The following is a 14,849-nucleotide window of genomic DNA, read 5'->3' as shown; positions in this document are numbered from 1 at the left end:
TCCAGAAAAAGATGGGTCAGTGAAATTAATGAGCTGCCAATACGGCCCATTTGGTCAGAGAACAAATACAAGGATTTATTCTAAAGTGCTTCTGGCCTCAGAGGACGAAGCACTCATTAGGGCTGTTAAGACTTCGTCAAAGAAGTAAGAGCAACACATTCCGGGTACTTCTAACAGCTAGTAGGGTGTGTAGAAATAGTCTCTGCTCAAAATGTGGTACTGTGTTACGAAGAGAAAGCCTTTTTGTGTTTAATTTCCAAAACTTCTTTAATAAAACAAACAAAATCAGACACATACATGTCCCACTCATTGTTTTCTCCCCACAATAAATTACAATGACAAAACAACCACACTGCAAATAGACTGAACAGACTCACTGTAAGCTGGACGACATAAGAAATGACATTTGTGCTGTAAAGGCTTCAGAATTGAAGTGAATGTGGTGACATTCTCCGTCAGAGACGCCAAAATGTTCATACAGTATTTTCAACACTATGTTAACATCTTTTTGAAAGGGCAACAATCATGTGAAAGGAGACTGGAGGCTTTACAGTCTTAGGTGGATACAAAAGCTAATTTCTGCTACTGGAAAAAGAAAAAAAAAAGCCATCCGTAGTTCAAAGTTTTGACTTTCTAACTTCAACTTTCAAACATCTGAGCTAATACTTTGAAATGTCAACTTTGCAATCTGTTTTTGTTTTGTTTTTATTTGTGTAATTAAGGTTTCATAGGTGGAGAAGACCAAAGCAAGAGAAGAACTTGGCGTCACATGGCGGACATGAGCTCCACTCCAACTGAATATTGGTGTCTGCTGTTAAATCAAGCAACACTTTGCTTAGAAATTTTAATGACACCGACTTGGATTGTGTCACTTTTGTGAAAACAACTTTACAAGTTGCTTGTACTGTTCTCAAGTGGTTTAAAAATAGGTATTGCAGGTTTTTGGTCCATCACTTCAATTCACTTTAATACTATAAGACAGAAACACCATGCTGTAATTCATTGTAGGATATTTCCCATTAATGTTGTTATTGCGACTCCACAGGCGATGTTTGGTGATAATGTGAGCCAGAAGTAACAGGAGTCTCCTGGATATAGAAATAAGTTCAAAGGATGGACAATGTGTGGTTTCTTCTTTTTCCAGTGTAAGGTTAGGTACACATGACGACTACAGACTAAAAAAAATACTGTAATGTGGGACTGAAGCTGAATACAATCTGCTCACTACTGGTTTGACTGGTTGAGCAGCATGGTGGTGAAAACCAACGGGCATCTGTAGTGACGTACCAACAAAGCAGAGTAGGATTAAAACCTCATGATGCTGCTATCTGTAATTCAGTGTTAGAAAGGATAGTGACGGTCATTTTAACATGCTAGCACTACTTTAAGCTACAACAGATACAGAGTTAGCTGTGCACAGAGCTACTGTAAGGCCCTCCAGTGTGTCCTCTGAGGCTTGATGGAGTTGTGCTATTACGTAGTGTGAAAGCCCTTAAAGAAAAATGGAAGTCAGAGTTGTCATAATTTACCAGAAGGATGTAAGGTGAAGTCGTTAGAGCAAAGAACAAAATAGAAAAATACTACCAAAGTTCCCCTGAGCAAATTCCCACCCTTTCTCCTCACTGGTGTGCATTTCAGTTTGGTCCACAGAACGAGATGGACTAGAACAACGTTTCAGTGAAGATCATGTGCTGCTGTTCTAATGAGATAACTCATTCGCTGTCATACCTCTGAATAAGGTGAAGCAGCTCCAGACCTCATGTCACAAAATTTTGTTATGCAAATCTAGATTCTAGAGGTCTGAAATCTATTATTGTATTTTAAAGTTGCAGCTCTGGAGCCCAGCAGCCTCGAGTGTGGAGGGACTCTAAGACTCTGGAGTTCTAGATTTTTCCTCCCAAAAAACATTTACGTGTTTACTGTAGACTTTGGTTGGTGTGATATACAATCAACTATATTATTTCCTTAGATAATACCATATTCTACAGCTATGTTCAGAGGTTTATTTAGATCTTTATTCTAGAGCTTGAGTGATGCAGGATTTCTGAGACTGATATTTGGTGGTTTAAAACTCTGATATTCTGCTTTCACTTTAACATTTCTTATATCTGGTGATTTATTTACTTGTTCACGTCCTGCCTGCTCCGATTGTTTGTGGAACGTTGCAGAGTGCCCCCCAGGAAAAAATCTGCCATGTTAAGACATTGTAAGAAAATTGTCCCCCCATCTCTTTACTTTTTTAAATTTTGCAATATTAAATGCCAATAACAACAGACTGGCAGGTATCTCATACCAAACAATAATATCAGCTTTACCCATTCCTGCTTCTTTTGTGCTTTGTTACCATTTAACAGGATCCTTACTGAGAGCCCAAAGCTCTCCTTATTGGTCCGAGACATAAATGCCCTTATGGGTGACAGATTTGGTTAGAATCTGAGGGAAGCAGGCCAGGAATTAAACTGAGACAGCCATATAGAAACAAGTGAACCAAGTCATTAACAAAAAAATTTGACCTGTAAACTTGGACTCACTACTCCAGTATTAATGTACTAACATCCTCCACTCAACTAAATGCCACCAAAAAACTACTTGTAAGACAAACGGCATTTTAGAAAGTGTCCAAAATCCAATTGGCTGTTACAATACAGTATATTAAGTATCAGATAATCCAGATAGTCCATGTAACAAACACTGACGCAGGCAGCGACCGCTAGTGGGAAGGTAGAAAAATGTTGAAAACAGCAGAAAAGAGAAAAGACTGGTCCAAATAACTTCATCCTTCTGGCTCCAAAATCCATATAAAAATAGAACTCGCACTTAGTTTAATATAAAACAATATATGTGCTGGAAAGAGGAGTCCTTCCTCATCATAGAAAGACAAGAACTGAGGCGGTTCCTCTCGTTCTGTCCGCTAGGCTGAGGTCTTCGTTGATTGGTAGCAATAAGGCACGTGTGACCACTGCAATCCTCCACCATAGTTCCCTTTTGTATGAGACACCAGTAACTTCACAAAAGCCAACATTTCATGTCAGATGGGCTGCAGCGCTGACAGCTTCACCGCCTGAACAGAGACAAGAGCCATGAGAAAGAAAAGATTGAGAAGAAAAAACATTAGACAAAAGACGAGTCATTTAACAGGACAAAGAAAACTGGAATTATTTAATGACCGACAACATGAAGCCAATTACTCATTTTCCCCATCCTAGCAGCACACTTATAACAGGCAGCTGAAGCTTGTACAAACACAACGTTGAACCGCGCGTCATTGACTTTGAGAGAAACCCGGCTTCATAAACAGAGTGAAGTGAAGCAAAAAGGTCCGTGTCCCACCAACAACACAACACCCGTTTGACACCAGAGGGCGCTGTTGCACCCAGAGCGCAGAATTAAAGAGAATGTGCAAAAGAATTATTCATCTGATAGCGGCACACCAAAGTGTTCAATATTAAATAACTAAATATGTGGATAAAACAGCATAACATGGGATAATGTGAATATAATGGCATTTAATAGAGCTCATTCTTATGGAAGTAGCATGATGACAAACAAAATGCAAGCTATGCATATAAAATTTTGTAAAAACTAAAAAACCCAATCATTTAATTATTAAATAAATTAAATGAATAGAATTCAAAACTGTAAAAACAATGAAAACAATAACTAAAAATAAACAAAAAAGCCCACATTTTTAGATCTAATGACACTTCGATGCTTTATTTTCCTTTTGTTTCTAATGAATTGAATAAAACCTGTTTAAAAACATAATTTGTATTTGAATTTGATTTTTAATGACACAGATCGTGATCTTTTTTTTCCTCTTGTTTGTTCTGTAGTGACTCATATTCAACAGAGACTACATAATTATTTAGATGCATATATTGTTAAATTTAATGGGACTTACACAGCTGACTTTTTTTAAATGCCCAAACGAACAATAAACAAAGTAAAAAGACAAAATTTCAAGCTGAAAAAGTTAAAATTGTACAAAATGTATGAAAGGAAAATTGTTTGTCAGTGTGTCAGTAAAGGGCTTTCATAAATCAGAGTATTACTAAGAAAACAACAACATACCACATTCATGGTTCAGTCACACTTGAATATTATTGTTATAATTCATTTTTCTTTCATGTATTTAATATTGAACACTTTGGGCTTCCATATTGTAAATAAAAAGAAAACCCAGGGAAGCCACAGTAGAGATTTTTTTGAAATTATATACAAAAATAACTGAATTTGCTCTTCCGTCCGTTCTTACTCACTCGGGTCAGACAGAAGTGTTGGCACGCAGCCTTATCGCAACAACAGACTAGACTGTAGGGGGACAAGGTGTAGAGGTTAGTGTTGGCATGGAGCCGCCACGCCGAGGAGCAGGAGAGTTTGATTTAACATCGTCCTCAAAGTGCACGTGTGTGTGTGTGTGTGTGTGTGTGTGTGTACACACCTTCTGCCGGCTGGTCATCCAGCTGCGGATGGTCGGCACGAGGACGGAGCCGAGCAGGATCTGAGCCGGATGGTAGATCAGGAGAGGGACTGAGATCAGAGACAGGTGCTCATAGCCCTCAAACACGATCTTCAACATGGGGATACCTGTGATTAAATAAATAAGGAAGACCTCATGGACTTAAAGCTAACCCAGCATTTAAAATTAGACTTCAGAATGAGATGCAGCGCAGACGAGATGACTTTGTTCACTTCATGCCAGCTCCGACCTGCAGCAGAGCTCACGACCGAGCTCAGAGCTTCACAGGCCTCAGAAGCTCTTTCTAACTCCTCCAGATTTCTCCTCTCTTTACTTTCTAACTTAAAACTCCACAGAGCTCTCAGGAGACACCCGACACTTGATACAAGTTTTTGCGTGCATGCAGGAGCTCTCTTCAAACACAACTTTGATGTGAAGTTTCTCTCTAACACAAAATCTGAGCGTCTAATCTGGATGTGCACCCACCCAGGGTTAGAGACTTGTGTGTGGAGCAGAACATGATGGCGACGGTGTCCGCGGGGCTGAACCTGGAGCCTGGCCTGCAGAGACAAACAGGAAGTTAAAACGTGCCATCTGTCACCCTCCAGACGGTTTGCAGGTGGTGACCTTTACACCCAGAGCAAAATGTTGGAGCAGTTCTTATTGTTTTAGGGAGCCAATGCATGTAATGATAAGAATATGATGAATAAATGAAATGTATAAAAATAAAATGTGTGAATACCAAACTGTGAAAAAAAAAGAAATGAAATCTTAAAATTTAAGATTTGATCAAAGTTGTTTTTCTGTTTTTAATTTTCACATTAAGGGTTTAATACTGATTCTTCTGCAAGTAACTTGATGACAAAAACTACAAGAAATAAATGCTGAAAGCCACTTAATGCTACTAAAAAATGTAATTAAAAAAATATATTTAGAAAAACATTTCATTACATTTCTGGGCAGAGCTATGTAAAAATAATCAATATAATGAATATTAAAGAAAAGAAAAGGACAGGTTGAGAAGGAGGAAGCTTACCTGGTGGAAAAGGCAAATGTGAGCAGCATGAAGCTGATCTGGATGGAGAAAACTGCAGAGCAAGAAAAAAGAGGCAAATTTAACTTCTCATTTCATATTAAGCTAAAATCAACATTTAGATGGACTTTTAGCAGTTTTTCTTTTTAAAATATTGTTTTAGATCTTATAATAATAAGAACAATAAAAAACAGTCCATTCATTACTCCAACAGTCTGTGGAGTGCCCTCTGTGGTGGAAATCTTCAGTAACTCCTTCAGTAATGGTTGATTTGATTAGTTTAGTATTGAGTTCTTCGATTAGCCCTTTTTTGGATTGATTCACCAATATCTGTTCTTCTACACTGCAGCTGCTTTGCAGCTGTTGTAGTTTGTACTAAGCATCTGTAAAAGACGTTGTGCGAGTCATTTGTGATTTATCATGGATTTTTATTCTAAATTAATAAAAATGTATGGATACTGAGATGTATTAGTTCTACACATTGTCTCTGAAAGTTTTCATTTTTAGACCAGCTAGCCTGAGGGGTAAAATGAAACACCACACTGTTTGTGAGGGAATAGTTGTACACGTTAATAGTCTATATATACTGTTTCTATGCTTCTATGCTATGTTTCTATGTGTTCAGTCATAACACTTTATTTTATCTCAATGTATTTGTGTTCCTATATTCAGCGATTACTGTTTTCTTTCCTTTTAAGTTAGCTTGGCTAGTTACCAAGGTAAACTTTAGGATTAAATCCAGTTAATGTTGATTTGGACGAGAGCTGTAGAGATTTTATGGTCATTTGGCGCCCTCTAGTGGCCGATACAAACTAGAGCAGTCAACTGGGAAACATTGACTACTGTTCTGTTTATTCTTTTCTGATATTTTTATTTGTAGATCACACTTAGTCGGATTGTAAATAAAGGGAATCTCAAGGCTTTAAATCCTTTACCAGATGCTTGCAGTGGCTGTAATTACTTAAACATTCAAAGAAATCAGGTTCTGATGATTATACTCAGTCCTGGCCCCGGGGTCGAGCAACATGAGCTAACATCATTTTAGAAACTGAGCCTGCTTATCGCTAACCTCAATAAACAACACAGAGATAAAAATACTGGACGTGCCTTCCAGGTCTGGAAGGTGGGCTTCCTGAAATCTGCATAATTTTTACTGACTAGTAGAAGGAAACACTGGCAAACTGCTAAATTAACCAACACAATCATTAGGAGTCTTTTGTTTTCTTTTTTGCCACTGATTTTACTGAGAGCCAGAAACTTCAAGAAACCAATTACAACCAATCAGGAAGTGCACGTTTCCCTAGCAACCAGATCAGCAATCATGTCCAACATGGCAAACAACTCTTGAACAATCTCTTGAGATCAGCTGGGTCAGCTTAACCTATGTTTATGGGAAAACGTCTTAGCAGACAGTTTCCTTTATGGGAAACATAAAAGAACAACTTTACGGCCTCATGGCTGCGGGCCATAAAGAAAAGGAAGATTAGTCAGGACTTCAGTCATAAGTCCTGTGGTCGGCTGTTTAAGGATCTGATCAGGATCTCTTCTGGATGTCTCACTTCAGAAAGTGGACGTCAGGGTACACACCCAGAACTCTCTGTAGGGGTTATACATCTCATGTGGCTTAATTACACCATGGGATGGCTAATGGCTAATGGAAGTGAAGGATTTCATTGGGTGGTGGCTGGTATGCTGAAGCATTTGAAAAAATGTCATCTGAACAGATAGAGGTAGTTTTTGGGTGTGAAAAGTGAAGCCAGTGTAGAAGTGTCTTCAACCTGCATTATTTTTAATGACCAGCAGGGGAAGATCGCTGATTCAGCAAAAACTGGCAAACTGCTAGCTTAACCAACACAATCATTGGTTTTTTTGGTGCAGCACATACTCTGCCACTGATTTTAACGAGAGCCAGAAACGTCCAGAAACCAGTGCCAACCAATCAGGAAGTGTACGCTTCCCTAGCAACCAGAGGTTAAATCGTGTTCAACATGGCAAACAACTCTTGAACAATCTATTGAGATCAGCTGGGTCAGCTCAACGCACGTTGGTGGGAAAACAGCCCTTATCTGCCTTGATCTATGTGCTTAGCAGTTTCCTTGACAACTTTATGAGCTCATGGCTACGGGCCATAAAGAAAAGGAAGATTCAGGACTTCAGTCATAAATTCGGTAGTCGGCAGTTGAAGGACAGGACGATACTGTGGTTGCAAACAGGCTTCCAGTGTTATAGAAGTCTGTGGGATAACAGCTCTCTGACCTCGGTAACACTTTCCAGATGAGCTCATATTCTCAGCCACTGGTTTCAGTTTACAGTGAATATAACATGAAGTCCACTTGAACTTTTGGTAGTTCTCAGAGTAACTGAGGAGAAATGTATTCAGGGATGCTTAAAAAGTTCAACTTTACTCAGCGTTTCAGAGCTAGCACCATTATTTTAACACTTCCTCTGATAGTTTAGTTCAAATTTACAATTTACATTTGATTTCCATTAATCTGCCATTGATGACACGCAGAAGGTGTACTGACTGATAAGGCCGACCAGCAGCAGGCTGGTGGGGTCCAGCTCGATGCTGGGGTTACTGAAGGTTTCGCAGAAGGTGGTGTAGATGATCATGAGGAGGACGGCGCTGCTGATGGCGCCGAACGGGGGCTTTTGCCTTTCCAGAAACTCCCTGAGGAAACCGCGACACACCTGCGCACAACCGAGCAAATCAGCTGATTTAGAGTTCAGACTTTAGACCAAGACTTCAGGACGTGCGCCGCTTCATACCTGACCCAGGATCAGAGGCACCACCACCGTCATGAAGAGCTGAGAGAAGATGGAGGAGAAGGGAACGGAGGACGAGGAGCCGAGCTGGAGGAGGAAGAGGAAAAAATAAATAAATACAAATATTATCACAAGAAATGCACAAATTATTGATCATATAAAAAACAAAAAACAAAAAATTGTGCTTAATTTTAGTTATTTTATGACTACTTTTCATTTTTATGACCCTTGGTTGCATCATGTCTTTTTTCTTTTAAAAGTAAGGTAAATAAAAACTTTTTTAATTATTCGTACGTTCGTAATTATTAAGCTCTTCTGGTTCTAATTTTATTCTGATTTTCATTTTTATTGTTTTGTGACTGTTCAGTTGTGTTTAATGTCCTCACGGTCATTTCAAATCTCTTTATGGTTGCTTTGTGTGATTATTTTAGCTCATTTGTGGTTTTTCGAGCTCTTTTTGTGTTTAGAGATATTTACTTTGCATGCATACTTAATTGTGTTCTTATCTGGACATCAAACAAATCGAAAACAAAGTTTAAATTGATCCATTTTTCACTTTCTTCATATTTGGAGCAGGACTGGTTGCCGTTTGGTAACTTGCTTGTAGCGTGTCTGTAATTTAAAAGTGATCATTTTGCTTGTTTTATGTCTCGGTTTGGTTGCCATGGATCTGTTTATGTTTGTTTTATGTTCATAACCCGACCAGGACGTCCTTACAAACGTCTAAGCCTCGTAAGGCGTCATGTGGCAGGCGGGACTTACAAAGAGCAGCAGCAGCAGAGGAGTGACGACGATTCCCTGCAGGGAGAAAAAGGGAAAAGAGAAATCAGGATTACAGCTTTGACTCTTCGTTCATTACTGCAGGATCGCTTCATTACAGTCACAATCCTCCAAGGAACGTGACACAGAAAAAAAACTGTCTTACCAAGAAGCTTCCAAAAGCAGAGTTGAAGATGGCGGCGGCCTGCACAAACACGCACTCAGTTTATCACTTTGGTGACACTGCAGGTTTAATCTGACCTGCTAATCTTTGTGTTTGTGTTACCTCGTTGCCTCCGACAGCCTTGGTGAGAATAACGGCGGAAGAGACCGGAGGGGGCATGCAGCTCACCGTCTGTAACCTAGGCAACCACAACAACCACAGGGTGAAGAAGAAAGAGGAGGATGAGGATGAAACAGATCTGAGTCACTGCCTGCCTCCTCAGAGGAAATTGTGAGGATGGAGGAATGTTTTTCACAAATGAGACAAAAAAAACAAAACAATGCAATACGATGTCACGCAAACAGGTCTGCAGGTGGGAGGGGCTTGTGTGAGACTGAGATGACCATATTAGGAATATGTCCCCTCTGTGATGTCATAAAGATCAGAAAAAAAAACTGCCTGAAATAAAGAGTTTAGAGCAATCTGAAGTCTGGAATTGCTTCCACATAGAAAAAATGTTTACAGATCTTATAAATCTATATTTTATTTACAACTGATGATACAATTTTATTTATTTATTTATTTTAATCTGATTGACTTCACTTGGACGGACCTCAAAACAAAACTGTGAAAAAAAATAAAATATCCTGTTCCTGGTGTTTCTCTGGGGAAGTCTCACATTATACACAAACACATGGAGCCGGGTCTGTAGTAATCTGTGAATGTGTCTTTATGCCAGCCCTCCAGGTACTGTGAGAATAAAGAACAACATTCTCTCTCTCACACACAAACAGACACACACAGGGTCCTACCCTCTGAGCAGCCATTGGTCGATGGCGGTCAGTGAGAGCACCTTGAGCAGCAGCCAAACGGCGAGTGGGAAGAAGATGAGGGTGAAGGACTGAACAAAGAGGTGGAGCCGCACGTGAAGCAGCGCACTGGTCAGCTCCTGCACACAGAGAGGGAGACTTTTCCAAACTGCACCTGAATGCAACACTGCATGTTCCATAACTGAGGACAGAAGCAGGATGGGAGCAGCTCACCTCCGTTTTTAGCGACAGGCCGCTGTTGAAGAAGATGAGCGAGACGGCGATGTACGCTACGGTGACCTCCGGTTTTAAAGGACCTGACAGACAGAAACAGATCAAATTTTCAAATGTGACATAGTCTGTGTAATACAGCAGGGAGAGGAAGCAGCCATCTGCTCTCTGTAGCTCTGCGTGGAGACCTGTTTTTACTGCAGTATGGATTAAAAGGGTTTTCACATCCGGTGCAGTTTCACCTCAGTGCTGCCTTTGTGACGTTGACATAATAGTTTCCTTAATAGGATTTAGCTTTCGGTTGGTGTCTTTGGTTCAGCTCTTGACTTGTTTTCCTCTTATTTATCTGTAAGGACCTTCTCTGTTAGGGTGTGCAGATTTTCCTCTTACGTTGCTTGTATGACCTGTGAGGTTCCACAAGGTTCACTCCCGGGTTCATTGTTATTTTCTTTTTACCATGCTTCTTTTAGCTAGAATCAATCTTTTTATGGCATTTCATATCATTTCTGAATAACCAGCTGGAGGCTAGTTAACTGATCATCCCAGATTACGCACTGACTCTTCAATAACTACCTTGTTTTAAACTTCATATATAACTGAACAAAGACTGATCGCACCACAACTTCTGCCTCCAAGTCAGCTGTGTCATCCATGCTCGCAGTTTACAAAAGATGAGAGCTGCATGTCTTTTAGCTGAAACAAGACTAAGGTGCAACTGTTTTCAACACAACAGCAGCAAATAAAACAAACAATCAAAGAAACAAAAACACACCACACCTGTGCTGATGTCATACTTCCAAAGCATCAACATTCCATGTTGGGAACTGGCTGAAAAAACACTGTAGTAATCTGTGAATGTGTTATGAAGTTGAGACTGCAAAATGCGTGACGTCACAATGGATTTGACCATCTTTTATATACAGTCAATGGTAACACGTTAAAATAAGAGTCCAGCAAATACGAGCAAGAAAACCCACTGATATTTGAAGCCGGCGTTTACGAGCAGCGCCTAAAGGCACCACACCGATAGTGGCGTCTTATCTAATCTACAGGGGAAATGAGCGGAGGGGTTATCAGCTCCGGTGGCGGCTGATTTGTAGTTATCAATGCTTATGCTTTCTCCTCACTTAGTTTAGTGGGAGTAATTAAAGATGCCGATAACGTGCTCGTGGACGCGCACACATGAGCGCGGAGCGGAGCACGGAGTTGGGTTGACGTGTTGACATTACCTACTGAATGCAACGTGTCACTACAGCGGCACTTCAGGTACGGAGACACACACAAACACACACAAACACAAGGAACCACTGTGACGTAGAGCCTGCTGCCTCAGGGCCAGCATGCAGGGGAACATTCCACTGAAAGAAAATCCTGAAATGTACACTTTGTTAAAGTCTGACAAAACCTCCATTCATTACATCACTACGTTATAAATAAAACCAACAGTATTTGCACCTTGTTTCGGCTCAGGTCATATTCACAGAAGCATGCAATGTTAAGTTGATAGTCCACACTTTTCTTCAAATTTCGGGGAAACGGCGCTAAATAAAGTCTAGAAGTTGTTCATTTATGGAAGATCAAAAGTTTCCATTTAAATCAGGCGATTTATTTTGTGACTCCTAACGATTGATTTAAGGTGTTAAGTCTTTACCTGAAAGAACACCTTTGGCCCTGAGAGAGAAGTAAAAGGATGGCAAACTCTTTCACAGCCTGGCAGTAAAATGCCCCAAACTGACCACTTAATAAACGGAATATTTGTTCATTTAGAGTCATTCAAAGAGTGAACACATTTTAAAGCAACACCATTGAACTTCAGTGATGAACTTCCGACCCTCTCACCTCCTTTCACTCCGATGCTGGGCTGCAGCTTGGCCGATAAGATGACCAGCACGATCCCGACGATGAACCACTCCTTTCGTATCCTCGTCACGAGGCCCATGTTTCAGCTCGCCGGTGGTCCACCGGCTCTCCCTGCCTGCCCCCCACGGTCACAGCAGCCGGGACAGAAGTTCCCACAACTCCGGCGCTTCTTCTACGAAGCTTTTATCGTCACAAAACACAGGCAGAGGAAGCCGAGGCTGCTTCCGGACACATGGGCCCAAACTAGTCGTAAAGACCAGATTACAGACGCACCGACTCACTCATTACCGTAACACTACTAAAAGCAGCACAACATGCGTGTAACGATCAGAATCTGAAAAAATGTCAATAAAAGATTACATGTTAGGATACAGTTTCATTATTTATAGGTTAAAAAACACAATACAAGTAAAAGTATGAATAACACTGTTATAAATAAAGCTGTGTAAGAAACCGGTAAAGAAACAATGGATGTAAGGGTCAGTATAACATTAACACATTTTAGTAGATATTTAAAAAGTTATTTATTAAAAATATGTGCCATTTATTTAACTATAAACAAATAATCATAGCAAACATTTTAAAAAATGTAAAAAATATATATTTAGAAAATTGTGATAATGAGGTATTGTTTTAGGTGAACAAGTCATAAAAATATTTTAAAAAATTTAAGTTTGTACAAAAAAAATAGACAAATTTTAATTGACTTGGAGAACAACAGTATATAACATGTAAATAAAGCTGAAATCCCAAACCTCATGCTTTGATGTCCATTTCTCTTCTTACCAGTTTTGTATTCAGTATTTAACGTCTTTTAAAACAGTCAAGGTCACTTTTAATAGAAGACTTATGAACAATAACCAATGACAAACAAACTATATATCAAGTCAATAAAAGTAAATTTTAACACTGAGTATTTAAACTGACATTAAAACATTACAAGTGCTTGAGTACAGATGAACTGTGTGGTTGTAGTACATTGTTAACTATGCAGAAAAGGGATCTCGTGACGTGCAGGGATTAGACCTGTGTGATAAGGAGTGTCCTTGTAATGACATCATTATGACTGTTGTACATTTCTTTGTGGATGATGGCCTTCAGCTGATGCAATTCAAAAGTAAACCACGGTGCAGTGCGAGAGAAGGAAAGGTTTCTAAAGGAGCGATCTTTAGTTTAGCGTTTATCCTTTTCACTCTTATTTTTAATTGATACTATACAGAGGTGAGATTTGGGTAAACGACCGTAGATGTTCTAGGCTATCCCATATAGCATCATATAGCATCCTATAGTCTTTGGTAGCATGCTTCATTACTGTGATCTGTGTTTCCTTCCTTTCAAATGTTTGAATGACAGTAAAAACGAGTCTTAGGCGAGATGCGGGACACGTTGCTAAACTGTTGCAGGGCTAACACAGACAACCATTCACACCTATAGCAAGTTTACAGGCTCAGCCCTGTAAATACTGACTCTTTGTATAAATTTGATTTGTTTATGAATAAAAGTCTTTGCATGTTATGAAATGCTCATGATTGTTCTTCACTCCATCACATCTGTATGATATCTCGATGTCACATGAAAAAAAAAACATCTGAAGAAAGATTTAAACAGTAACTTTGTGCTGCTGCCAAAACGTTTGGCCTCGACAAAGCACACAGCAGATGTTTCAGGGTTTCATCTTTATTCACGGTAACAGGTAACTCTTCTCCTTTCTCTCCCTCATATTGTCAAACGATGGCCTGTTAAAACCAGGCAGGAGAGTAGTAGTCCTCGGAATCCACACTGAGGTCCTCGCGCCCTCGTTTCACCTTCCAGGCGAGGAGCGCCTGCAGAGCGGCGGGCGAGGTTGAGGTAAGGTTGGCGCTGTATTTTCCATTCGTGGCGTGGGCGTGAGCGGAGGCCACCAACACCTGATGGAGGAAAAGCAGCAGGGTCACGGCCTTACAGTCGACCTCTGGATCCACATAAACTGTGAGGAAATGTCCTCAGACTCTTCAGTCAATTTAACTTCATGACTACTTCCTGAGTCACAGGTCTCAAAGTTCACAGGCTGAAGGACTCTAATGAAGGATGCACAAGTGTATCCTTTACTCTATTTTTATCTATTTTATCTTAAGTGTATAAAAGAGGTAACATGTCATCCTTGTTCCCGAGGTATTGCATTCACAAACTGTGTGACAAGGATACCTCATCAGGTTTTTACGGCCGACTGCTAAAGACGTAAAGAAAAGACCGACCTGCGCTCTCTGCAGCCGAGCCACATCTTCTGTGGTGCAGGCCACCTTGTAGCCCTGCAGGTAGTACTCAGCAGCTTTCACATACTGACTCTACAGAGACACACAGAGATGGGGAAGCAAGCCCAGGTGTTTACGAGGCAAAGCTAACATTTTTCAGCTGCTATAAATCAGTGTGATTGGTTATTGATTCCTGCACTGAATACTGTGGGGTGTGATTGGTACCCTGCTGAAGTAGATGTTTCCCAGACACAGATGAACGTCGATCAGTCTGTGATGCAGTCCGCTGCTACGAGACATGGCGACTAACTTCTCCAGACACGCGACCGCCTCCTCGAAGTATCCCTCGCTGTGCCACACACACACACACACACACACACACACACACACACACACACACACACACACACACACAAAGATGGAAAATGAACACTTGACTACAAGAAGGTTACTTGACTCACATTTGCACAGAGACCTCCAGACAATGTGCTGATAAACTTAACTTAAACTGTAGAAATTTCCTTTGTGGTTTTTTTTT

The 14,849-nt window shown here is 40.2% G+C and overlaps 2 protein-coding genes across 3 annotated transcripts; both read right to left on the bottom strand.

The window, feature by feature from the left end:
- Positions 1–248: 248 nt before the first annotated feature.
- Positions 249–12,334, bottom strand: slc10a7 (solute carrier family 10 member 7). Of its 2 annotated transcripts, XM_005754075.2 has the most exons (13): positions 12,060–12,334; positions 10,224–10,306; positions 9,993–10,129; positions 9,304–9,379; positions 9,184–9,222; positions 9,021–9,056; positions 8,262–8,345; positions 8,018–8,183; positions 5,496–5,547; positions 4,946–5,019; positions 4,442–4,587; positions 4,260–4,311; positions 249–3,061 (listed from the first exon to the last, which is right to left on the bottom strand). In XM_005754075.2, the coding sequence occupies exons 1-12, from the start codon at positions 12,157–12,159 to the stop codon at positions 4,291–4,293; spliced, it is 1,014 nt and encodes a 337-aa protein (XP_005754132.1). In that variant the 5' UTR covers positions 12,160–12,334; the 3' UTR covers positions 249–3,061; positions 4,260–4,290. The 2 variants fall into 2 exon arrangements, with proteins under 2 accessions (XP_005754132.1, XP_005754131.1); XM_005754074.2 differs by lacking the exon at positions 4,260–4,311.
- A 1,413-nt stretch (positions 12,335–13,747) lies between these two features.
- On the bottom strand, positions 13,748–14,656 carry LOC106456570 (tetratricopeptide repeat protein 29-like). The gene is made up of 3 exons (XM_013916191.1): positions 14,537–14,656; positions 14,315–14,404; positions 13,748–13,987 (listed from the first exon to the last, which is right to left on the bottom strand). Exons 1-3 carry the CDS (start codon positions 14,609–14,611, stop codon positions 13,820–13,822), a joined length of 333 nt encoding a protein of 110 aa, XP_013771645.1. The 5' UTR covers positions 14,612–14,656; the 3' UTR covers positions 13,748–13,819.
- Between the last annotated feature and the right edge of the window lie 193 nt (positions 14,657–14,849).

This window comes from Pundamilia nyererei, unplaced genomic scaffold (assembly GCF_000239375.1).
Source record: "Pundamilia nyererei isolate P.nyererei 1_Seehausen unplaced genomic scaffold, PunNye1.0 scaffold00504, whole genome shotgun sequence".
NCBI classification, from domain to species: domain Eukaryota; kingdom Metazoa; phylum Chordata; class Actinopteri; order Cichliformes; family Cichlidae; genus Pundamilia; species Pundamilia nyererei.
The sequence above is the reverse complement of the archived record's forward strand: the minus strand, read 5'-3'. Positions and strand labels throughout refer to the sequence as shown.

Coding starts and splice junctions, on each gene's coding strand:
- slc10a7 (XM_005754074.2), bottom strand. CDS start 12,159: ATGGGCCTCGTGACGAGGATACGAAAGGAGTGGTTCATCGTCGGGATC. Junction 10,307..12,059: donor CAGCATCGGAGTGAAAGGAG/GTGAGAGGGTCG, acceptor TCTGTCTGTCAG/GTCCTTTAAAACCGGAGGTC. Junction 9,223..9,303: donor AGGCTGTCGGAGGCAACGAG/GTAACACAAACA, acceptor GTGTTTGTGCAG/GCCGCCGCCATCTTCAACTC.
- LOC106456570 (XM_013916191.1), bottom strand. CDS start 14,611: ATGTCTCGTAGCAGCGGACTGCATCACAGACTGATCGACGTTCATCTG. Junction 14,405..14,536: donor GAAACATCTACTTCAGCAGG/GTACCAATCACA, acceptor GTGTCTCTGTAG/AGTCAGTATGTGAAAGCTGC. Junction 13,988..14,314: donor CTCGGCTGCAGAGAGCGCAG/GTCGGTCTTTTC, acceptor TTCCTCCATCAG/GTGTTGGTGGCCTCCGCTCA.